Source organism: Ctenocephalides felis, unplaced genomic scaffold (assembly GCF_003426905.1).
Source record: "Ctenocephalides felis isolate EL2017-DRISC unplaced genomic scaffold, ASM342690v1 CF-g0.4_SCAFFOLD_03571, whole genome shotgun sequence".
Lineage (NCBI taxonomy): Eukaryota > Metazoa > Arthropoda > Insecta > Siphonaptera > Pulicidae > Ctenocephalides > Ctenocephalides felis.
In genome coordinates this window covers 64,658,911-64,685,191 of record NW_020539725.1, presented here as the reverse complement: position 1 = coordinate 64,685,191, position 26,281 = coordinate 64,658,911, and the positions used below count along the sequence as shown (strand labels likewise).

General features: G+C 27.2%; 1 protein-coding gene across 9 annotated transcripts in view; it reads left to right on the top strand.

Annotated features, from left to right (window-relative positions):
- LOC113385224 (sorbin and SH3 domain-containing protein 1) overlaps window positions 1-22,906 on the top strand; it is a 104,000-nt gene extending 81,094 nt beyond the window's left edge. For all 9 annotated transcript variants that reach the window (XM_026623055.1, XM_026623054.1, XM_026623050.1 and 6 more), the window contains 7 exons: window positions 14,922-15,082; window positions 16,856-17,029; window positions 17,088-17,216; window positions 18,238-18,397; window positions 20,191-20,485; window positions 20,563-20,687; window positions 22,746-22,906. In XM_026623055.1, the coding sequence (XP_026478840.1) occupies window positions 14,922-15,082; window positions 16,856-17,029; window positions 17,088-17,216; window positions 18,238-18,397; window positions 20,191-20,485; window positions 20,563-20,687; window positions 22,746-22,789 (1,088 nt within the window). In that variant the 3' untranslated portion in view covers window positions 22,790-22,906. The remainder of the gene's footprint in view (window positions 1-14,921; window positions 15,083-16,855; window positions 17,030-17,087; window positions 17,217-18,237; window positions 18,398-20,190; window positions 20,486-20,562; window positions 20,688-22,745) is intronic.
- Window positions 22,907-26,281: the final 3,375 nt, after the last annotated feature.

Genomic DNA, 26,281 nt, shown 5'->3' with positions numbered 1-26,281 from the left:
ATAATAAAATTTAACTAGTAGTGTCTTAATGCAAATTGCTGGAACTTCCAGTACCGTAATTTAAAGCTTGTAAAAGCTCATAAAAGCAAATCGATTTTTTTGAGAAATTTGATTTTTTTTAACTTTTTTAAAAATGTTGAGAGTATTTGGATAATTTGGATATTGAAAAATAAGCTTTTTTGAATTTACTGCTAATTTTTGAAAACGTGAACTAACTAGTTTTTTTTTTAATTTTTTGTTTCAAAATTTTGGAATTTTTTGAAAGTTTTTGTAACTCCTCATATCAGTTGATTCTTCACACCCATTTTTTCTGCGGTATGCCAAAATGTTCAGAAACCTCTGAAACTGAATTTTATTTGTGTAAGAAAAGCTAAAGTGAAATTATTTAATCTTGAAATAGTTTCTAGAAATGTGTTATTAAATTATTATAAACAGTTTCAAAGACAAATTTGTGTTATAAAATGTATTAGTGTAGTGTAAACCAGTAATTTTGGAGTGATTTTTTATGTAAAAGTGATACCCAGGACAAAATGGCTTCAGAAAAAGTCATCCAAAATGGACATAATAATTTTGCTACAAAGGATGATAAAATGAAGAAAATTCTACCGATGATTTATTGCCCAAAACCTTACAGTCAGTATTACGATATATACATATATAAATTATAGTTGTAAATAAAAAATTGTGATTGTTTCTTATGTCTGAAAATTTGTTCATGTCTTCTGTTTTTTCATAAATATATATATATATATATATATATATATATATATAATATTTGATAAAATTACGATAAAAACACAATTCTTGGAAAAAACATACAAAGAATAATTTAACAGGCAATTAAAAATGAATTTGGTTGCTTGAGAAAAACAGAAACAAAATGTTACACATGGAAAATATTTACTCATAATTTATGTTATATATATATATATATATATATATATATATATATATATAAAGAGACAATAATAAATTGTAACCTCTTGTTACTTGTCAAGAAAATTTCTTAACGCAAATTAAGGTTTCGCGAAAGTTAAAGAGAAATTATTCGCAGTAACATAGATAATATAATTACAATCTGCAAATAACAACCAGTTAATTAGTTCTTGACAATTTAAACAAATGATTTAGAATGACTTGAAACGTCTAATAAACGTTAAAAATAATCGATATGGATTTTTTGGCAAAACATTAGATTTTTTTGGGGGAAGTTTATTAAGTAATAAACAGATGCGTTCGATAAACAGATTCGTTCGATTTTCTTGCACTGAAGAGTGGTGTTTTTAGTAAATAAAAATTTTGTACTGCAATTATTTCAAACAAAACAAAGATTGTCCTAGGCTTCCTATTTTGGAACATTTTTTAGCTTAGGGAGTAGTATAAGCAACACAAGCTTAGCAGTGAACGTGTTATTTTTTTTTTTAATTTAAATAGATTTATTTTTCCAATTTGTATGTCGGGTTTAATATTTTAAATTATTATGATTGCACGAAACGTGTAATTGCAGCCAAAGACAAGAAATAAAAGAGTAGTAGAGGCCTACTTACTTGCTTCTTAGAAAATGGGACAATTTCACTTATTTCTCAATGCCTTCTTATATTATATCTCATAAAAAGTAAAAGAAACTATGATACTTTAATGATTTATCTGCAATCATACTGTCACGGTATTTCAAAAAAATAAATTTATACGAGCAGAACTAGAAAATACATAATGACTTACATAAATAAAATTAAAACTTCAAAATATTGCTCCTCCTTAACTAAACTAAAAGATTTGCAAAAGATATAATTTTTTTTTAACACATTCGCTGCTAAAAAATTAGATAAATAGGACTAATTATGTTTAAAATATTTACCGTTCAAATTTTTCTTAAAATAGGCGTCTCACGCAACATATGCGTGCGCTAATATAAGTTTATTATAATTTTTTTCCACAAGTGTATTTAAGATAACATTCCAGAAATTCTATAAACAGTTATTATATATTTTTATCGTTATTTATTTGTAATTTATCGTTATTCTTAAGAAAAAATGATAAATTTCAAGGTAAAAAATCTGATTTGCAATTTTTTTGATTTTCGAACCTTTTAACATGCCATGATTATTTTTGCATGATGATCGTTAATAACTTTTATTAAATTAACTATTTTTATCAAAACTTGTCAACCTAGAATTTACAAAAAATAATGGAATAATATCAAGATTTGTGTTGATCGATTTATAGTAAAGGTGGGTTGGGCAATATCTTTGTAAATAAAAGTAATTTACATATAGAACACAAAAATGCAGTTATTATAACATTCTTTCTTAGTATGTTTATATGTAAAATACGCCTGATCACACACCAACCACATAGCAGTTTTTGTATAAAAAAGGATAAAAATTAATGTTGCCATAACAACGCTTTGTTATCGGCAAATTTACCGCAGAATTGGCCTCTCTATTGGAATATTTTAGTATAAAATCGATTAAAAAAATTACCGATTATTTGAAAAATATTATCTGGAAGTTGTGATGACTAATTTATTTGCACTTTCTGTTAAGAAACTCAATTATTCAAAAAAAATATCTAAGCCGTAACTGTTGCTTAAATTATATATATATATATATATATATATATATTTATATATATATATATGTATATTTATATATATATATATATATATATATATATATGTATATATGTATACATACACATATATATATATTATAATTTGCATAGAATCTCTGTCGATTTGTTTCGCAGACGCATTAATAATATATATTTATTCAAATTTGCGTGTCTTGTTGATGTTTGCTAATAAGCATCTTGAATAATATTTCTCTTGGTAAAAAAGAAAAAAAAAGTTCTAACAATACTCATCATTATCATCTATGCATTTGTGAAACAATAACAAATTATTCAACATCGTATTGTCAAACTGATATAATACGATGTTGTGGAAGACTATTGTCCGTGGTTTTATTTATTTGTTATTTATTTGCATTGTGTTGGATTATAATAATATTTTTTAGAATTTTGATATTATTAAGGTAACGGAAAATTGAGTTTAATTAGGTAATTCTTGGCAACCCTATCTTATCCTCCTTTCTTGGTAGCGAAACTGTGTCTATTTGTTTGTCGTCGGATCAGGCGTATTTTACATATAAACAAGCAAGGAAGAATGTTATGAGACAGAATCTTCGATGATGCAGTTATTATAATATTTTTCCTTGCATAGTTTATATGCAAAATACGCCTGAAAGACATTTTATCCTAGTTTTCAATAACAGCTTATCCCAATTTCAATAACTGTCTTGGGCAACCTGATGTCAATCAGTAGGAACATCTATTTTAATCCGAAATATAGATAGCAATAAGTTTAGCCCTTAGTAAATATGTTTTAATCCTGTTTCTAGTCTACACGAAATAAATATTTGTACAGTCCCTCCGGTGTTTATTACTTATAGTATATGTTTTATTACCCAAGATATGACAATTTTCTAAAAACATTTAGCAATTATTCCGGTTTCCTGTATACAAGACAATTTTATGAGCCATTTAAACGGTTCAAGTTCGAAGAAAGTTGAGGTTTGTCTTTAACGTCGTTGTCGACAACTCGACAACTGACAGGGATAGGACAAATGAAATTAAAAAATAAAATTAAATATATTTAAAAAATTATCTTTTGACCTGTTTACCTGTCAACCCGTTTACTTTGTTATACTTATGTTTCCCATAAAAATATTTTTAATTGTAATTATACTTTAAGGAGATATAGCAACTTTGGATACTAAAATAGAAACTTATTTCGGAATCTACACATCATCGTGAAACAAAAAAAAATTTCGGTTTTTGTAGTAAAACTTCTTGAAGTAAAGTTGGGGACGCATGACTTCCCTTGAATTCAGTTTTGTTATTGATCGATGACGTCAATTGAATAAAGGTCGTTTGATATTCGATGTAATTTTTAGGATTTTATTACCAATAGGCTAAATTCTGTTTTTAATATTTATAAAGTTATTTCTTTTATTTTTGTAAGCCCTTGCCAAGTACGTGCATATATATGCCTGGAGGCAATAATGGAAAGTTGCTTCGGTTTATGCATTTTTTTTACCTTTTTTAATGGTTTCACTATCGCAGATCAATGGAGAAATATTTAAATTGCTCTGCCATTTATTTTTTAGATTAGATTTAATTGAGTTGTACTTTTATTTTCGGTTAGATTAGTTTTTTTTTTTGTCTTAATGACGAGGAACAAAAGAGGATTGAAAATTTATTTTGAAACCTAAAACTGTTAAAATTTCATTTCTACAAATTTCACAAATATTTATCTCACTCAATAAAAAATAGTTTTTATTTATATTTGATACTTTGAGCCATATGTGGTTTACAAACAATTTGTTTCCTCAAAATCTTAATTTAATTTTCTAGACGTATTGTATTATAGTTTTGTCCCGTTACTTTTTTAGAGATTTCCTAAATATCCTTAAATTTTGTGAGAAAAGTTATCAATTTTAGTAATTGTCATCATAGTATATATATCAGGGTACAATATGCTAAAATTATACATTACTTGTACCAACGGTTTGTCCCGAGGAGCTCCTTAAAATCTTAACTTAATTTTTAGACGTATTGTATTATAGTTTCTGTCGTGTACTTCTATAGAGATTACCTAAATATCATAAAATTTTATGGAAAAAGTTATAAGTTTTAGTAAATGTCATCATAGCATATATATCAGGGTACAACATACTAAATTTATACATCATTTGTACCAACGGTTTGTCCTGAGGAGCTTCTCAAAATCTTACTTAACATTAAGTATTATATAATTGTATTATTCTTTTATTTTTGCTGCCGGTATTTGAAATATCTTATCTTATATATTTATTAGAATTATATTTATTATTCCCAATATCTTGCTAATTACTTCTAAATTAATCACTTAAATAATTAAACGCATGCCGAAAAATATTTACATATAATATTTACAAATTTATCGAATATTTTCAAACAGTAGCGAAATTTCTCTAACGGTTCAAAATGTGAATTTTATTTAAATTTACAAAATCATTAGCAAATTCAAGTTTCTAAGTCTTAATTATGATTTAAAAACTGGGTCGACATTCGAACAAAATTTGTTCAACGATGCAAAGTTTTTTAAATGGAACAAATTTTTTGAGTAAACAGAGCGGCATGTGACAAATAATTTGTTGGGTTATGATAATTATATTCTTAATTATTTACAGCCATTATTTTTTTTCAAATTTATACTTGTTAATGTAATTTTTCGACTGTAATTTGTCGTTTATAATATCTTAGCGACTTTGAATTTTTCATTTTTTTTTGTTTTTTTTGTGTGCAAATACCTGACTGGCAAAATTTAGTGTTTTTTCATAAAACTCATAACTGTCAAAATTAATTGAAATTTTTAAAATTCTAATATTACAAATTTGAACTGAGATTTTTATTATAGCCTATAACTTAAGTTGGATATAAATGCACAGGGTGAACCAAAAAAAATTAAAATCGGTTCAGTAGTTTAGGAGTACATTCAGGACAAACATCGTGACAGTAACTTTATATTTATTAGATATGCTAACTTGATAGTTGAATCTTTCATGTTTGATATCGAGCTGTTCTTTGATCGGTTTGAACTCGAAACTAGTTTACTAGTGATTCAATGTATATTTCATGTTGATATCTTATTAAAATTGTTCGGATATTTATTAAGTCTGCAATATTTGTATTTATCATCTTTATCTTTTGCTTTTGCAACAAAATGCATTCCTTCTTATATAATATATGTGCATAATTACCCGAGTCTCAGGTATTCATTTCATATACACAACAAACCAAAACAAACTGATTGACAGATATGCTTTTTGCATACTTGCAACGACCAGAGCTTCTCAACATTTAACTAGTGGGGTGTATGGCATCGTGGCTTAAGGCAAATTGCTGGAACTTCCCGTACCGTAATAAAATATTCGAGAAATTTTAAACGTTCTCAAATATATTATTACAATAATACTGTAATAAAACTTTCATTATTTTTGCTATCTTAATTGTTATATTTGAGCACATCAAATGTAAATCATAAATCAATTTATCAATCTCCAGAACATTAACAATCGTTCGTCATTTCATTTCGAATTCAATTTCAAAAAAATAATAGTTGCCTAATTTACACAAAATTGGAAAAGTGCTCCCGTATAGTCGCAGTCTAAACGCATTTGCAAATAATTCTGTGCAACATTTTCACTTATACTGTGCTTAGCTTGGCGGCATTTATAAGAACTAAAATGATTGTTGTTAAATTGAGGAGGCTACATTTTAATATATCTCGTTTTATATTTTTGGACCGGTTCGATTTTTGTTTGTTTATAACTTCTAAACAAATTGTCCGATTGTTTTGCAATATCCAGCAAATTTTTAGCCAATTAAATTATCTACAACTTTTGTTAATAACAAAATGTTGTATCTCATAACCATTTATCCAAAATTTGCAATGAAACAGATTGTTGTTAAATTTTGGAGGTTGCATCAGTATATCTTGCTTCACACACGATTTTTATTTATTTATATATAACTTCAAAACGAAATGTCCCACCATTTTGCAATATTCAGCAAATTTATAGCCAATTAAATTATCTACAATTTCTATTAACAACAAAAATTGGTATCTCTTGTCCTTTTATCAAAAATTTACATTTAAAAAGGTAGTTGCTAAATTTTGGAGGTTACATCATACTCATGTATCTTACTCTGTCACTTTATACTGTCAGGTATATGTTGCTCTTTTTCGCACTAGTATTTTATATATATCTCTCTCTCTCTGATTTTCTCACTATATACTGTTGTCTCTTTTACGTTTAATCAAAACAGACTCTACATCACATCGCGACTTAAGAAGTTTTACTTCAAAAATAAAATTCTATTTTACTAGTTTATACATCGCCAACCTAAGAAGTTGAATTCAAATGTAAATCATAAATCAATCAATTTATCTCCAGAACATTAACAATCGTCATTTCATTTCGAATTCAATTTCAAAAAAAAAAATTGTTGCCTAATTTACACAAAATTGAAAAAGTGCTCCCGTACAGTCACAGTCTAAACGCATTTGCAAATAATTCTGTACGACATTTTCACTGGTACTGTGCTTAGCGTGGCGGCATTTTCATATTTTTCAATAGTTTTGTTTTCACAAAATTGGGAAAGTGCTCCAGTACATAAACAGTCTAAACGTACTCGGGTAAACATTTGTACCAGAGTGGCGCTTAGACTGTGCTTAGCCTGGATGATTTTTTGAATTTTTAATCCAAAATTACAAAAATATTTTATGGAAAATAAAAATAGATGTAATATTTTTTTATCCTAAAAAGCAATCGTTTTTTTCAATACAAGCATAAAGTCCTTTGAATGATTCAAATCGGATGCTTATTTCACTCAAAAACAGCAATTTATTGCACATTTAGCTCGGTATCTCCAAAACAGCAGGACTCGCCTTTGCCAAAAACTAATCACCACTTCTCCCCGCCATTACAAATTCAATGTGTTTTGGATCATTCAAATCCGATACTCCGTTCTCTCAAACACTCGATTTGTATTTTCCTGCACCCTTTTGCTCCGTATTTCCAAAACGGCTGGACTTGCCTTTGCCAAAAACAAATCAGCACATATCTCTATCAATAGGGATCGAATGGTAAAAGGAATCATTCAAATCGGTTGATCATACATACACACACATGCATTTTTCTGAGGTATGCCAAAATGTTCAGAAACCTCTGAAACGTGAAGATATGCAAGAAAATTTATTTTCGATTTTCGGCACGTTGCTATAACTTAACCCTACGGGAAGTTAATAAAAAAACAGCAAAAAAATGTATTAACACAGAACGAATGTGGTTTACCCTGTTTTAGTGTTAAAATCATCAACTGATTCTCTTATTATAATACATATACTTTAAACTTTAAATATATTTTTTAAATATATTTTTTTATTTTATATTTTTTTAAATATATTTTATTGAAAATATATTTGTGTCAAATATTCAAAATAATCAGGTTTATCAGTTCTATATTACATATATTTATATAAATCTTATGCTAGAATTAAACCCAGTGGTAGATTTACGTGCTGCCGTTAATGGCGCACTCTATGGAGTAAGGAAACAATTAAAATTGTGTAATGTTTTATAAAATTCTTTGCCTATCTTACTCGAGAATTTTGCCGCCTATACATATACAATCATATATATCCTATACAATCTTCAATTTCACACTGTCATATTCTTCATACAATATTCTATTCTTTCATTCATTTCATCTTATACACCCTTTACTTCAAATCATTTTAATTCTAATTCTCTAATTTTTACACGTTCTGATTTATACATACATATTTTTTATTACAATTCCTAATTCTATTATAACTCTAAACTAACTACTTAATATTTTTCAATCTCTTACCGGAGATTCGAACTCTTATCTAGAATTAAGTCTGGGGGTAGATTTACGTGCTACAGTTGGTGGCGCACTCTATGGAGTGGGAAAACAATTAAAATTGAAGTAATGACAATGCAGTCGTGTTTTTATACTTGTTTTACCTATTTATTATTTTTTTATATTTTGTCCCTTGATTTGATATTCTCTGACTTACCACTTGGGAATGGGAGAGCCGTGAAAGTATCAAGTTTACGCAGTCGGTCAGTCAGTCAGTCAAGTCAAGTCAGTCTTCAATTGGCTGTCGTTCTTTGCATATTATTTTGCACGTGGATTTTTTTATGTGAAAAATTACGCGCCAATATTTGAATAAATTGCAATTCGAGTAAAAATAAAAGGTTGAATAAAATTGGTGTTTAATATATTTGTGTTGTGCTAATTTTATGTGCTTACTGTGCTAATACTTGTTGGTGTGTGTGTCAAACTAATACCATAATTTAATTATTGTTTGTTTTAATTCACTTTGAGGTATACGAGGTGTGTTCAAAAAGTACCCGGAATTACTAATAATTAAATTTCGCGGGTCTGGAGTGTCTGATTGTCAAAATTTTTTTTTTATTGTGTTGGTATACATGCCCCTAAAGTATGATGAAATTTTCAGCTATATTCACTGTTTACTTTGTCTGTGGTAGTCGCTAAGGTTCGACGTGTTTTTCTGAGCTCGGCGATTTTTACAATGGAAGAATTGAAAAGTCAAAGAATTTGTATTAAATTTTGCGTAAAAAATGAAATAAAGTGTTGCAAAGTGCAAAAATTCACCAGATATGGCTCCGTGTGACTTTTTCCTATTCCCAAAGTTGAAGAGACCCATGAAAGGACGGCGGTTTTCCTCGGTTGAAGAAAATCGCCGAGAGTGCTCAAGGACATATCAAAAAGTGAATATCAAGGGTGCTTCGAAAATTGGAAAAAACGCTGGCATAAGTGTATTATATCTGGGGGGGACTACTTTGAAGGGGACCACATTAATGTAGACGAATAAATAAATATTTTTTTGAAAAAACGAAAATTCCGGGTACTTTTTGAACAGACCTCGTATATTTTTTTCCAATAATGTGCAATGCCATAATTTTTTATTACACCTAATTTAATACCAAAAAATTTATTCTACCAATTTTGATAAATAATGCCCTTCTTCTACGGTATTTTATATTAATATTTTCTTTAAAATCCATTTTATATACAAATTCTTTTCTATTTTTCTTACTTATAATAAATTCTAATTCTTCTTATAATAAAGAACCTGCTAATATTTTAAGTTTTAGTTTTAGTTTCAAAAGACTTTTTATTTCATTTCAAATTTGGATACATTATATAAACATTATGACTCAAATTGATAACAAAACATTAAATTAAATTATGTTTGTAAATTCTATACGCATTATACTTATATACAATAAAGATTTCAAAATAAACTAAATTTAAGTCTTGGTAAAAAATATCAACAAAAAAACCAACTCTTTATAACTAATATTTTAAGTTGAACACTTCAATCGTCATGTCAGTCATATGATTTTGACTCAAATTCTTTTGCAATAGGCGGAATATTTTTTAGTTTTGAATCCTTTTCTTTATTTTTTTTCAATTTAATTATTTTATGAGTTTCTAGCATCGCAAATCAAATAAAATTAAACCACACGAAACAACAATCAATATTTATTCAATTATTTAAAAAATAGATATTAACGCGTTAAATATCACGATAATATCAGAAAAATAGTCATATAGTCCATAACTATATTAGATAATTTTGTTAATGATGTAGCAAGAAAATTTAAGGTGTCAAAGAAACAATTATTTTATTGCCAAAACACGTTTTTTATGTCACACTATCTATCAAACATCGTATGTCAGACATAGGAGACTGACATAACTTATGTATAACTTTTTTGTGTCAGGCACATATGACTGACATGACGGTTAACAGAAATTTCAATTTGCTTTTTGAATTACTGAATTCAAAATCTTGATGCCCTCAAAAATGCAAATTTTTGTTGACATTCATAAGTTAATAGAATATTGTTTATAGAACAGATCTCATGGTTTTATATACACATACCCATATATATATACCCATATATATATATATATATATATATATATATATATGTATGTATGTATGTATTTATGTATGTATATTTAATATAATATATGCAGAACAAATTAACATACGTAAACAAGTCATTCAGATATTATATATGGCTAAAAAGATGTTCTCCTTTTATGAATATTGATGAAGTATCGATTTCTTAAAAACATGACGTTAAAAACGAATAAAAATAAATAAGAATATAAATCATAATATAAATATTATACATTTTTCGGCAAAAATTTTGATATTATCTTTCTACTAATATTTTGTCAATTTTCTACAGTAAGACTTTCTTAGATCCTTTGTTTTTAGATTTGTTTTAACTACATGCCCAAAGTTTTATATAATAAGTAAATTTGTGCAAATTTTTATTTGTCTTTATTGTTTTTATTTTTCCCAAGACTTACTATCGAATTACGTTTTGAAAAAATTGTTACTCATAAATTTATAATCTGCTTTTTATAACAAAACTATTTAGTAATTATTATGAATTATATATATGTTAGAACAAAAATAAATATTATCAAGTGCTGATGATAAAACGTTTATTTATTAGTCGAATTTTATTTAAAAATATTATACAGTAGAACGACCTAAAAAGACATTTGTTTGGAGCGATTATGAGATTTAAAGTTTATATTGACAAAAAATTAAACGGTGTACCGGTTTTTCGGTATATCGGTATACCGGTATTGCGTTCCTTACTGAGAATTACATTGTAATTTTTTTATGAATTATATAAAAAATTGATTCTCGTGCTAGTTTATAATTTTAAATTACCAAGAATTTAACTTTGTGCGCATTTTCCAGTGTTATATAAATATTTTACCTTTCAAGAAATGTGGGTGCGGCTTTTGCGATAATTAACTTATATTTTTTCTACTCGATATGGAAACGTTCTTGATCTTTTATATATATATATATATATATATATATAAAATACCATATTCTTATATAATACAATAAGATCATTTGTTTTTCTTGTTAAGACATCACAAGACACCTTATATACGACTCGTATGTTATTTATCTTGCAACTTAATACCTGTTTACACTTTTTTGCGAATAACAATTGTTGAAAAAACAGTCAGATAATATATGTATAATATATATATATATATATATATATATACGTATTAACACGTTAAACTCCACGATAATATCAAAAATTCACATGGTTCATGGTTGCTTTATTAGATAATTTAGTTAAAAGAAACTGAAAGCATGAAAAAAATGTTTTTGTTGTCAGATAAATATGATTGACATTTGATTTTTCTCGTCAGTAGAAAGCTTTTCCATATTTCAGTTTGTTCGTCAGTAGAGTTCCTTTTGCTCTCGAATTATTTCCTATTTATTCTGATTTTAATTCATTTCCATTAATTTTAAGTATTTTTATCATTAGTTTAGCTTTAGCTTTTTTGTAAAATGTGTCAAATAAAAAAAATATTTGCCGAGACACTATATTTTGTGTCAGACACATATGACTGACATGGCGATTCACGTGTTAAAAATCAACTTTAACCGAATTAAACCAAATTTACTATTAGTGCGTTATATATGAAATGTACGTTATATATGAAATAAATAAAATATGTAAAATTGACGAATAAAATTTTCTAATAAATTATTAGAAATAGATTGGCAATTAAAGGTTTTTAGTTTATATATATATATATATATATATATATATATATATATATATATTACGATTACTCATATTTATGGCATGCGCTTGTTTCTTTACCTTCAGTAGAAATATTTTTTCTATTTATTTTTAAAATGTCAGGTTGTTTTTCATAAAATAGCACGTGAAATCCATTAAACAGTGATTTTATTTCAAAATAACATAAAGATAAAAAAATAAGTGAAGTGAAAATATTTTAGTGCCATAGGATGACTTCCGTAGGTAAATGATATATTTTCTAAATTAGCTTTTAAGGTCATTATTACAGGTACAAAAATTCCTACCAAAATTCCTACCAAACATTCTTCTTTGTAGGAAATTTATGGGTTTACCTGACTAGTTTGTGTAATTATGGTTTTTCTAATAACATAAAAGTAATTATAATTATTTATAAATTAATAATAATTGTATAATAATAATTTAATACTATAAGGTATACGCGTATACTTTAAATAATTCTGAAAGTTCAATTTATAAATATTACATTTATGTAGTTGATTTTAATTTCTAATTATATTTATCAACTTTTATTTATTTATTTCAAAAATAATTTTAGCTTCAACAGAAATGAACAAAATATGTAACATTTTTTTCATAAATAATCAAGACATGTACATTTAAATTTTACTCGTAATTTAATTTAAAAAAAGCGTTATGATTGAAGAACATTATTGGATTAACTTTTTTAGCTTCTATTTACGCAAACAACTGTTAAATATTTAGTTGTGACAAAATTTATCAAAATTTGTATTTTTTTTAACTCAATTTCAGTGCTTTTTAACTTAATTTCAAACATTTTGCGTAATAAAATCAACAATTCAAAACTACTCGCTTCGACATAATTTAATTTTAATTTATTGATGAGTAGTGAATAAATTTTAATTTATTGTCAGTTAATTTTTTTAAACATAATTAAATTAATTTCTTTGCTCCCAGGGGTACAAATGCTTCCAAATTGATTAAGAAAAATTCTCGGAAAGTTTTAGCTCCTAATATTAGCTCTAACATAGTCCGCAATTCAATAAAAGATCCTTGGTTTTTCTTCCTAAGTAAATACTTATTTCATAAAACATACCAAATTTTTGTTGTAAATTTTTTATTTATGAAAGTTGAAGATGGAAGAAAGTATTTTATTTCGTTTTGAGCACTGTTATTTAGTGTACAATACCTGAATAATTTTAAAGATACTATTTTAAAGTAGATGACAAAAGATGTGTAAGCACACATCACGAAGTTGTCTGGATAAACGGTTTCTTGTCAATTTTTTTAAGAAAGTATTTCATTTTATTATTTGTTATTATCGTGTCGAGTACTGTTATTTAGTTTATGATACCTGAATATATTTTTAGCGGTACTATTTTAAAGTAGAGGGCAAATGGTGTATAAGAAGATATCAAAAAGATGTCACGATATAATCGGTCACCTTTGATGAAATTATTTGTTTCTTCATTAGTTTTTTTCGTTTTGAGCCCTGTTATTTAGTTTACGATACCTAAAATATATTTTTAACGGTACTATTTTAAAGTAGAGGGCCAAAGATTTTTGGGAATGTTATTCTCAAAATTTTGATTCACTTGTCGCTAAGTTATCAAATTCTAAAGAACAAATGGAATTTTACCCATAAGAAACTTTCGTTGGCTTGCGGACTATGTTAAATTTAATATTAGGAAACTTTCAGAGATTTTTTTATAAATTCTGAAGCATTTGAGTCCCTAGGAGCAAAGAAATTCGAAAATATCCATTTTGAGAATCACCCTAATATTATCACGAAAATTATCCTATCAATGTCCTTTATCTACATATATATTAAATTAAGTCGGGCTTTTCTTTTTGACGATATAACTCCAGAAAGCACCGATTTCGACAATTTTGCATTCGTTGGAAAGGTCTCCGGCTCCGTGAGGTTTATAGCTAAGAAAATTAGTTGTGCATGGCATCGTGCCTTAATGCAAATTGCTGAAACTTCACGCACCGTAATTAAAAATTCGAGTAATGACATTAGTGAGAATTATCAGAATTATGTTTGGTTAAGTCAACGAGCAATTCTTGACGCAAAGAATAATGATGTACATGCACTGAATTTCACCATTCAATCAAAAATTGCTGGCGATTTGATGACATACCAATGATTCCGACAGGTCTTCCGTTTGACTTCAAACGATTGCAATTTCCAGTTCGCCTTGCGTTCGCAATAACACGACGCAAGGCCAATTGCTTAGTGTTTGCGGGATAAATTTTAAATAGATTATTTATAAAATCATGGTTTTTCACATGGGCAGTTATACGTTGCCTGTTCACGAGTTGGAAAACCATCCGCTTTATTTGTGTTAACGTCAGACCAAAAAACAAAAAATGTGGTTTTCCAAAGAGCACTTCAATGAAACGAATATTTTGCGGATTCACTTTCATTTACTTAGAGAAGTTCAACTGAAAAACCCAACAGTTCATTTTTGTAATCGCAATAAATTCATTACTGTTGTGCAATAAAATCAAATTTTTCCTTTTCAAATATAAAACAAAAAAAAATTTCTTCATCTTTCTTACGAAACCATCTGGTGGCGAAACGGAGTTCGTCGGGTTTGCTAGTTATAATTAAAACTAGTTGTTATTACAAGATTTTAGAATTTTCTAATTTATTTTATTTTTTTTTTTCAGAATCTCCATATCGGTACGTGGACGGCGAGGTGACCATACACTACAGGTCGCCTGTGAGAAGAGAGGCCCTTGACGCCTGGTCAGAGGAGGAATTGGCCAGGCGACAGGCCGAGGCAATGCGCATCAGGCACAAGGAGGAGAGGCGAAGGAAATATCTACTGGTAAGAAAAAGATAGATACTAAACTACAATGATAACTAAACAGTAGTCTGTCCTAAGGCCTTTATTGTTGATATTCTTCTTCCTCCAAACTAAAAATTTCCAGTCTTCAAATGCCTAGTTGTCTAGCATCCTTGCTGCACTCCTCTACCTATTTCAACGATATCTGTATCTCCTTCATTCAACAAAACCTTTACTTCTTATCTGTCCCATATACATGTAGCGACCTGTCAACACACGTCGCATCTCAACTTGACAGATGTACATTATTTTGGGCTCATCATAGTGTCAGCGCAAAAACAAAAAGTTCAATTGTCCGTTCGGATCTCTCGATTTTTTTCTCCCCACTCTAATTGCCAAAATTATAATTCTTGAAACCTTTTCTTTTTAATTGTAAACACGCAAATACCAACTATATTTTATAAATGATCAATATGATTACACATAGTGTTGTCAATACTAATCATACATAAAATAAACCAAATATAAAACTTAATATTTCGTGGAATTTCTGTCTACAATTTGGATTATTGTCTCTACAATTTTGGTATTTTTACAATATGGACTACGGCATTCCATATACAAATTCTGGATCAGCCTGGGCTCTCTCCAATCCAATTTTGTTTTGAGCACTGTTATTTAGTTCACAATACCTGAATATATTTTTTAAAGACACTATTTTAAAGTAGAGGGCCAATGGTGTATAAACAGATACTACAAACTTGTCACGAGATAAATGACCACATTGTCATTTTTTTAAACAAAGTATTCTATTTTGTTGTTGTTTTTTTTTCGTTTTGAGCACTGTTATTTAGTTTACGATACCTGAATATATTTTTTAGCGGTACTATTTTAAAGTAAAGGGCAAATGATGTATGAACAGTTGTCACAAGATAAACGGTCACTTTGTAATTTTTTTAAAGAAAGTATTTTATTTCACTTTTGGTTATTTTTGTTTTGAGCACTGTTATTTAATTTATGATACCTAAATATATTTTTCAAAAATACTATTTTAAAGTAGAGGACAAATGGTTTTAAGCCAGACTTTACAAAGTTGTCACGAAATAGTTAACCATTTTCAAAGAAATTTAAGAGATTTCATTTTCGTTGCTAGTTTTTTTTTATTTCGAGCACTGTTATTTAATTTACGATACCTGAATATATTTTTCTCAGATACTATTTTTAAGTAGAGGACAAATGGTGTATGAACAGATACTACAAACTTGTCACGCAATAAATGACCACATTGTCATTTTTTTAAACAAAGTATTCTATTTTATTATTTTTTTTTCGTTTTGAGCACTGTTATTCAGTTTACGATACCTGAATATATTTTTAGCGGAACTATTTTAAAGTAGAGGGCAAATGGTTTTAAGCCAGACTTTACAATGATGTCACGAAATAATTGGCCACCTTTAAAGAAATTTAAGAAATTTAATTTTTTGTCGCTAGTTTTTTTCATTTTGAGCACTGTTATTAAGTTTACGATACCTAAATATATTTTTCTCAGATACTGTTTTAAAGTAGAGGGCAAATGGTTTTAAACCAGACATCTAGTCGATGCCAACAAATTTCAAAATCCACATAAAATTACCCCAGTTGACTTTGTCAAAAGCTTTCTGCAAACCATGAAACAGAACATCCTCAGTCCTCATTAGCATCTGTCCGACATTATACTCAATATTCCAGGAAATGATTAAATATTTAATAATTTAGTTGTTCATTCATTTATATATTATTTTAATTTTCACTAATTATTTCTATTTGTTTTTTTAGGAATTGCAAGACATGAACAACCGTCGCCACGCCGACAATTTCACGCCTGACCAGAAATCTCCGATTCCTTTGAATCGTTTTGACGATTTTGTGGGTGCAGAGCCGACGATAACGAACGAGCTGAAAAATCGACCAGAGAGACGAATCGTTGCCAGGGCTTTGTACAATTTCCAGGTAATCATAAAAAAAATTAAAAATAATTTCAAGATATTAATGTTGGTTTGTTTTTCAGGGTCAATCTGCTCGCGAATTGAGTTTCCGCAAAGGCGACTTGATCTATGTCAGGAGACAACTGGACAGAAATTGGTATGAGGGTGAACACAATGCTGCGGTAGGGATGTTTCCATATAATTATGTCGAGGTGAGATATACAATCTACCAAATCTACAACTACAACTAGTCCTAAAATTTTAGTCAACTAACCCCAAATGCGATTTTTTCAAATCAATCAAGATAACTTTAACCCTACCAGGCTCATTTTTTTTTAATTTGTGACAAAAATATATTACTTGTAACTGGTTATCAAAAGATTAGGGAAAATAAACCATTTGGTAAATATTTGTATGATTACATTGCTAAATATCAAAAGCATCTATAAAAATGTTAAGACATATCGCTAATAATAATTTTATGGCTATAGGAACGAAACTTAACGTAGGGTTAAGTAATTTAGTAATCACAAATATTGTTACATATTATCAAAATTGGATAAAATTAAAACATAACATTTAGTACAATTATATACATTGTCTGACAAAAATGACACACCTGCACACTTTTGTACACTGCTTGAGCCCTTGCGACAGTAGTTATGATGACATGATACAAATGGTGAGGTGTAGGGGTATGTCCCAAGATGAAATAATCGGTCACTTTCGAAGAAATTATTTGTTTCGTCGCTAGTTTTTAGCGTTTTGAGCACTGTTATTTAGTTCACGATGCCTGTATATATTTTTAGCGGTACTATTTTAAAGTAGAGGGCAAATGGTAATGGTGTATAACCATACATCACACATTGTCATGAGATAAGAGCCCACGTTGTCATTTTTTAAAGAAAGCATTTTATTTTGACAATTACAAACGTTTTACCACATTATCTAAGTTAGATGAAGTTGTAACATGACATTTAGTACAATTTTATATTGCCTGACAAAAATACTTTACATCCCTGCACACTTTTGCACACTGCTTGAGCCCTTGCTTGACACTAGTTATGACAATATGACGCAAAGGGTGAGGTGTAGGGGTATATCCCCCACCGAGACCAAAAATCATTTTAATACCGTTCAAGATCTTATTGAAAAACGCCTAGTTACCCCTGTTGCAATAAGATTTTAACTATTATTTAGAATAATACAATTTACTTTTTTTTCTTTTTTTAGATTTTGCCCCATGATGGCATACGCCAAGTGCAACGCAAACCTGTCGAAGGCCAAGCAAGGGCCAAATTCAATTTTATCGCCCAAACCAATTTGGAGTTATCTTTACTGAAGGGCGAATTGGTCACGTTGACTAGAAGGGTTGATGAAAATTGGTTTGAAGGTAAACATAGTATAAATAGATCGCAAACTCAGTCTCAATTTTAATTTATTCTGCATTCTATAGGTGCGCCACTAAACTTATCACGTAAATTTACCCCTACGTTTATTTCTAGACAATTTTTATTTCAATGTATAAATATAGAAATAATGAACTTTTAATTAATTAGAATAAATAAAATGTATATATAATAACCAGAGCTATAAAAAAATTATGATCTTGAGCACAGTGGCGCCATCTGTTGAATGCGAAAAGCACTTTCGTTTGGTAAAATTGAGAATGTGTATGTAGATTTTTCTTTATTAAAAACGTCCACCACCATTATCTCAAAAACAAGTAAAGTATGGTATTTTTTTAACGATGTTATTCTAAAGTAGAGTGCAAAAGGAGGTTTAAAAGATCCAAACCATTATTTTAAAAACAAGTGAAGTATGGACATTTTAACAATGATATTTAAAATTAAAAATGAGCACTTTTTGGTTTATGATACTTGAATATATTATTTAACTGTACTATTTTAAAGTAAAGAGCAAAAAATGTGTAACCATATATTCCATCAAAGCTAACAATGAACAGGCGCATTATCGATTTCTTTAAAAAAAAATATTTTACTTCGTTATTTTTTTGTTCAACACTGTTACTTAGTTCACAATACCTGAATATATTTTACAAAAACTATTTTAAAGTAAAGGGCAAATAGTGTATAACCAGACATCACAAAGTTGTCACAAGAAAAACGGTCTCTTTGTCAATTTTTGAAACAAAGTATTTTATTTCGTGGTTGTTTTTTTCGTTTTGAGCACTGTTATTTAGTTTACGATACCTGAATATATTTTTCAGCAAGTACTATTTTAAAACAGAGGGCAAATGATGTGTAACCGGACATCGCATCAAATTGGGCGACAATTTTTTTCATTTGTCTTAAGAAAGTATTTTATTTCGTTGTTGTTGTTTTTTGTCTTGAGCACTGTTATTTAGTTCACAATACTTGAATATTGTTCAAAATACCTGAATATATTTTTCTAAAACAATATTTTAAAGTAGAGGGCAAATAGTGTATAAACAGATACTACAAACTTGTCACGAGATAAATGACCACGTTGTCATTTTTTGAAGAAAGTATTTTATTTCGTTTTGAGCACTTTTATTTAGTTTACGATACCTGAATATATTTTGCAGCAGTACTATTTCAAAGTAGAGGGCAAATAGTGTATAACCAGGCATCACAAAAATGTCACGAAATAATCGGTCACTTATGAAGAAATTATTTGTTTCGTCACTAGTTTTTTTCGTTTTGAGCACTGTTATTTAGTTTACGATACCTAAATATATGTTTCAAAGATACTATTTTAAAGTAGAGGGCAAAAGATGTGTAACCAGACACCACAAAGTTGCCACAAAATAATCTTTAAAGAAATTACATTTTTTTATCGAATATTTAAAGAAATATTTTTTGTTTTGATGAATGCTATAGCATCCACGTCAAGTATTGCGCTTGTATTTTCCGCATTTGTTTGCCTAAGGTAATTAGTGACTAGGGGAAAAGATAAGATAATACGAAAATACTTTTATCATATTTTAATTGTTATATACTAGATGAATGCTATAGCATCCACGTCAAGTATTGCGTTTGTATTTTTTGCAATGTGCTTGCCCATGCTGATTAGTGACTACGGGAAAAGATAATACGAAAATACTGTTATCATATTTTAGTCGTTGTTTACTAGATGAATGCTATAGCATCCACGTCAAGTATTGCAAGTCAAAAAATAATATAATGTGACTATTACCCCCAGGTCGTATAAACAACAAACGAGGCATATTCCCAGTATCCTACGTCGAAGTCCTCGCAGACATCGGCAGTGCTTCCTCGCTGCCAGCCCTGGACACCGCCAAACCAGTGGCGTCCCCGGCAGCCCATTCTCTGATGACGAACGGTGCGAGACACCAGAGCATGGGCGCACATCATTACGTGCCGCCGCCCTGTCCAGGAATCGGGCACTTGGCTGGTTCTACGGGAAATGTTAAGACGACGAGGCCGACTTCCATTGAAAATACTCTGACTGTTGATACTCATACGGAACCAGTGGCGTAAGGAGAAAATATTATAGAGAGAAGGGTATTTTTATTCGGTTTAATTTGATTTAGTTGGATTTTTTATGTTTTAGATATCGTGCTCTGTACAAGTACAAACCTCAGAATTCTGATGAATTGGAGTTGGCCGAAGGTGACATTGTTTATGTTTTAGAGAAATGTGATGATGGGTGGTATGTTGGGTCTTCGCAACGTACAGGTAAATTTGGGAGTTCTAATTTATATAAACAAAAAATTTTAGAATTTTAAAAAAATTATGAAATAAGTTATGATAGTTTGTTTTGAAATCGTTCACGAGTTTGCAAAGTTTGCAAAGTTTCAGTATTTCTAATTATTATAAAATCTAATTTTTTTTAAGTTCAAATTTTTTGCAAGTTTGAATTTTTAAGGAGTTCTAATTTTTTGGGAGTCTAAATTTTTTGGCAATCCAAATTTTTTGGAAGTCCAGATTTTTTGGGAGTCCGAATTTTGTTCTAAAAGTTCAAATTTTGTTCTAAAAATTCAAATTTTGTTTTAGAAATTCAAATTTTATTTTAAAAGTTCAAATTCCGATTTAGAAGTTCAAAGTTTATGAATTTCTACATTTTTTGGAATTTTTATATTTATTAGAATTTCTACATTTTTTGAAATTGCTAAATTTTTTGGAATTTTTACATTTTTTGGAATTTCTACATTTTTTGGCATTTCTACATTTATTGGAATTTCTACATTTTTTGGAATTTCTACATTTTTTGGAATTTCTACATTTTTTGGAATTTCTACATTTTTTGGAATTTTTACATTCTTTGGAATTTCTACATTTTTTGGAATTTCTACATTTTTTAAATTTCTAAATTTTTTAAATTTCTAAATTTTTTGGAATTTCTAAATTTTTTGGAATTTCTACATTTTTGGAATTTCTACATTTTTTTGGAATTTCTACATTTTTTAGAAACTTCTACATTTTTGGAATTTTTACGTTTTTTAGAAATTATTCATTTTTTGGAATTTCTACATTTTTTAGAATTTCTACGTTTTTTGGAATTTATACATTTTCATACATTTCTTAGAAATTATACATTTTTTGGAATTGCTAATTTTTTTGAAATTTTTACATTTTTTGGAATTTCTACGTTTTTTAGAAATTATTTATTTTCTTAGGATCGCAAATTTTTTTGGAATTTCACATTTTTTGGAATTTCACATTTTTTGGAATTTCACATTTTTTGGAATTTCTATATTTTTTTGAATTTCTACATTTTTTGGAAATTATACATGTTTTGGAATGTTGTTTGGAATATCAAAATTTTTTGGAATATCAAAATTTTGCGGAATTTCTATTTTTTTTTTTGAATTTCTACATTTCTTTGAATTTCTACATTTTTTGGAATTTTTACATTCTTTGGAATTTCTAAACTTTTTCAGAAATTCTAATTTTTTTTTAGAAATTGAAATTAAGAGAATCGTCAGAATCTTATATGGTTCTGACATAAATTTAATAATTTTTTTATAAAATTTAATAAGTATCTAATAAGAATTGTATAACATAATAATAGAAATCTAATAAAAATCTTATAAGAATCTAACAGTAACATGAATTTTATAAGAATTTTGTTAAAATCTAATGAGAATCTTATAATAATTCTTTAAAAATCTTGCAGAAATCTAACAAAAATCTTTTAAGAATCCAGTAAAAATTTTATTAGGATTCACTGAAAAAATATTTATTTTAGTCGTATTAGACGCTAATTAGATTCTTACAAAATTAAGTTTTGGTTAGATTCTTAAGGAATTCTTATTTGTTTTTTTGGTTAAAACATTCACAATTTCTAATTTTACTTGTGTTGATTTTTCAAAATCCTTATTATATTATCATTGAATTAGATTAGACAAGATTCTTCTTAGATTTTTGTTAGATTTCTATATGTTTCTTATTAGATGAATACCAAATTCTTTCATTGCTTTGTTGTCATTTTGTGAAATCCTCTTGAAATTCTAATTAGATTCTCTATCATTAGTTTTAAGTAAATTTATATATATATATATATATATATATATATATATATATAAATATTTTTGAATAGTCTTGAATTTGATGTTGATATATATGTTTAATTTGAGTTTAATAATCGGGCGTAACATCAATAAAAATAGATTTTATTGACTATTTTTATTGATGTTACGCCCGATTATTAAACTCAAATTAAACAATATATATATATATATATATATATATATATATATATATATATTTCTTATTAATTTATTATAATTTCAGGTTGCTTTGGAACTTTCCCTGGAAATTACGTGGAAAAAAATTAAGCGAGGTAAAACCAAATACGCAACTAAACTAAATATTTAATTTTATCAATTTTGGAAAAAGTTGCGTACGAAATTTTATTGAAAAATTTGTTTTTATTGTTACAGAGTTTTAATTAATTTTATAGATTTTGTTGACATAATATTTACAAAATATATTTATTTATAAGTTATACATATATATTTTTATCAGAGCAAAAATTTTTGAAATTTTTGTTGACTTCCGACAACGTTCTTCCATGTCAGAAAATATGGCCTAAATTTTTTTGTACATTTGTGAATAATTAGTCCGGATTAAATGATAATAATAAAATATTAAATGATGTAAAAATACGAATAAAATAATAAGAATAGAATGTTCTTAGAACAAAAACGAAATAAAACAATCTTTATCAGTGTTTCCCAATCTTTTTATGCTATTTAAATGTGTTCTGTTTTCTGGGGAAAAATAAATAAGGCTTAGAGCATATTATTCTCAATTTTTCAGTTGTTATGACATTTTTTAAAACCTGATAAAATTCTTTTTAAAATCTCACAAGAAGACTAATAAATTCTTACAAGGTAGTTATAAGATTCTTTTTACATTATTTATCAAAAAGATTTATATATTTTTCGATTTATATATTTTAGTAGAATTTTTCTACATTTTTATAAAAACGTAGGGAAATACTGATTTACAGGAAAACAATTAGATAGATTACTGCAAATTATTTAAAATGTTTTAAAATTAGAGTAAATATTTTTTTTGGCGGTGTACGAACAATTTTTTGAATAGTTGTTTTTTGAAATCTGATTTTTTAGAAAAAAAATGTCCAAAATAGTTGAATTGTATTTTAACTGCAAACCGCATTGCCAATTTTTTAAAAATATTTTATATTAAACAACAAAGTGTTCAACACTTTTTTTTAAATGAAAACGGAAAAATATGCGCCATACAAAAATAAATAAATTAAATGTGTTTTGAATATTGAATAATAAAATAGGTATTGCAATTGCATTATCATTCATGCATTTTGCATATTTAAATTAAATTCTTCGAAGTTTCTTCTTGGATTCATATAATATTCTAATAAGATTTATATTGGGCGGCAACATTTGGTTTATAAATCTTTTTTTCTTTCTTTGGTTTGAAATTAATTTGATTAACAATATATATTAGTCAAATATATTAGTCAATATTTAAAACACAGAAAAATTATAAATAAAATCTACGCCAAAGTGCAAAATTTGAACTGTCTACCCAAAAAAATACCCAAAATGTTGTTTTAAATTTCAAAAATCTATTTTATCACTTTTTCACACTTTGGGGCAGATTTTATTGTATTTCTAGACCTTAAGTAAAAATTTGACAATAATATTTATACATATTTAAGAATAGTTAATAATAATATTGAATATCACACACATTTTTGCATAATTCATATAAAAACATTTTAACTTTAAGCATTTTCAAAACAGGTTTCAATTTGGTCATTTATCACAAAAATAATAATAATAAATAATTTATATGTTTATTTATAGAGGTTTCTTAAAAATAACAATTGGGTTATGATATAAAATTTTTAATATGCAACTTTATTAATTTGTTAGATTTTTTTCAAATAGATTTTTGATTGGTAAATGATCAATTTGAAAATTAGATGGAAGGTCAACGACAATTTTGCTGAAGCCACAAAATCTACTAAATTTTACCAAATTTTTTGGAAATAGGTTGATTTCAGTAGCCAAGGACTTGAGGTGGGTTAATGATATTTTTTGTAATATATCAATTTTTACTACAAAACATTTTATTATTCATAATTAATACATTGCAGGGAATGCAATACCTATAAAACAAGTCGATACCGGTTTTTCGGTATTCCGGTATTTTCACTTTTAAAACTTTACGATACGTTTTTACATAACATGAAAACTGCGTTCAAATTATTTGAGCGGATAGTTTTTTTTATAAAAACTCTAAACCGGTTCTAGGAAAAAATACTATTCGAAAACCTGTTTTTCAAAATGTCCGTTTTTGGATAAATTTTCTTGCTCATCGAGCAGTTTTTTTATATCAAGTGGATCGTTGGCTTTATGTCTATACTCATCTTTACTTTTATAATTACTCAAAACCGGTTTTAGGAAAAATTACTATTCAAAAACCGGTTTTCTAAAATGTCGGTTTTCATAGCAAATTTCTTTTTGGTCGTTGGCCCTCCGTCTATAGCCATCTCTAGTCACTCCCAAAACTACGATAATCATAATTCGATTAAAAATATAAACAAAAATAAAAAAAATAGTTATTTCTGTTAAACAAATGTATTATTATTGTTTATTAGTTGTTTAAAACAAAAGAAAATTTATTTTTTAACTTGTATATTTACAGACATGATATGAAATCGATTCAGTAATAAAAAATCAAGTTTTGCAACAAAATATAATTTTAAATTGTTATTTTTATTATTAAATCAATTTTGTATCAGTCTCTTTTAGCACTTTAAAATATTTATTTAAATATATTTAATATATAAAATGTATTAGGATAATTTCATCACAGCTTTGTTCCCAAAAAACATGTTCAAAAAAATCGTTTTTGATGATTTTGGAAACTTGGCTAATAATAATATTTACTTAATAATAATAAACGGCTTTTAAATAAACAAAATAAAATATTGTGCCTTAAGAAAATAAAAACACGATTTGTATTTGCCGGTAAAAGTAAAAAAAAATTAGAAAATATAAAAAAAAATATTAGAAAACAATTATAAATCAGAAACAAAAATAATTCCTTTTGCCATACTTATTAAAATTTTACTAGATTCTTATTATATTTTAGTTAGTTTTTATTAGATTTTTATTAAATACTTATTAGATTTTTTGTTAAAAAGATTCACAATTTTTTATATTGCTTGTGTTGATTTTTTTTAATCAAGTCAAGATTCTTACTAGATTTTTGTTAGATTTTTTTGAAATTCTTATTAATTTTTTTTTGTTAAGAAGATTCACAATTTTTAAGTTTTTCGTACATTAGATTCATGTTAGATTCTTATTTCGTATTAAATTCTCGTAACATTTTATTAGATTTCTATTAGATTCTTAATAATTTTAACTGGTAAAACGATTCACAATTTTTTATATAGTCTACATTGTTTTTTGAAATCTCTTAATTTGATTCCCACACGAGATTGGACTTTTGTCAGATTTTATTAAACTTTTATTAGATTTTTTTGGTGGAAAGATTGACAATGCTTGTGTTGATGTTCTGAAATTTGTATAAGTTTTCTATTACATTTCCACAATATTTTTATCACATTTTTGCTAGATTTTATTAGATTTCTGTTAGATTCTTATTAGATTTTTATGTTAAAAAGATTCTAAATTTTTCACATTTTACTGTGTTGATTTTTCTTATGAGATTCTCATCAGATTTTTGTTATATTCTTACAAACACATTAGATTCTTTTATTTAAAATATCATAATTTTTCATATAAAATTCTCGCAAGATTTTTGTAGAG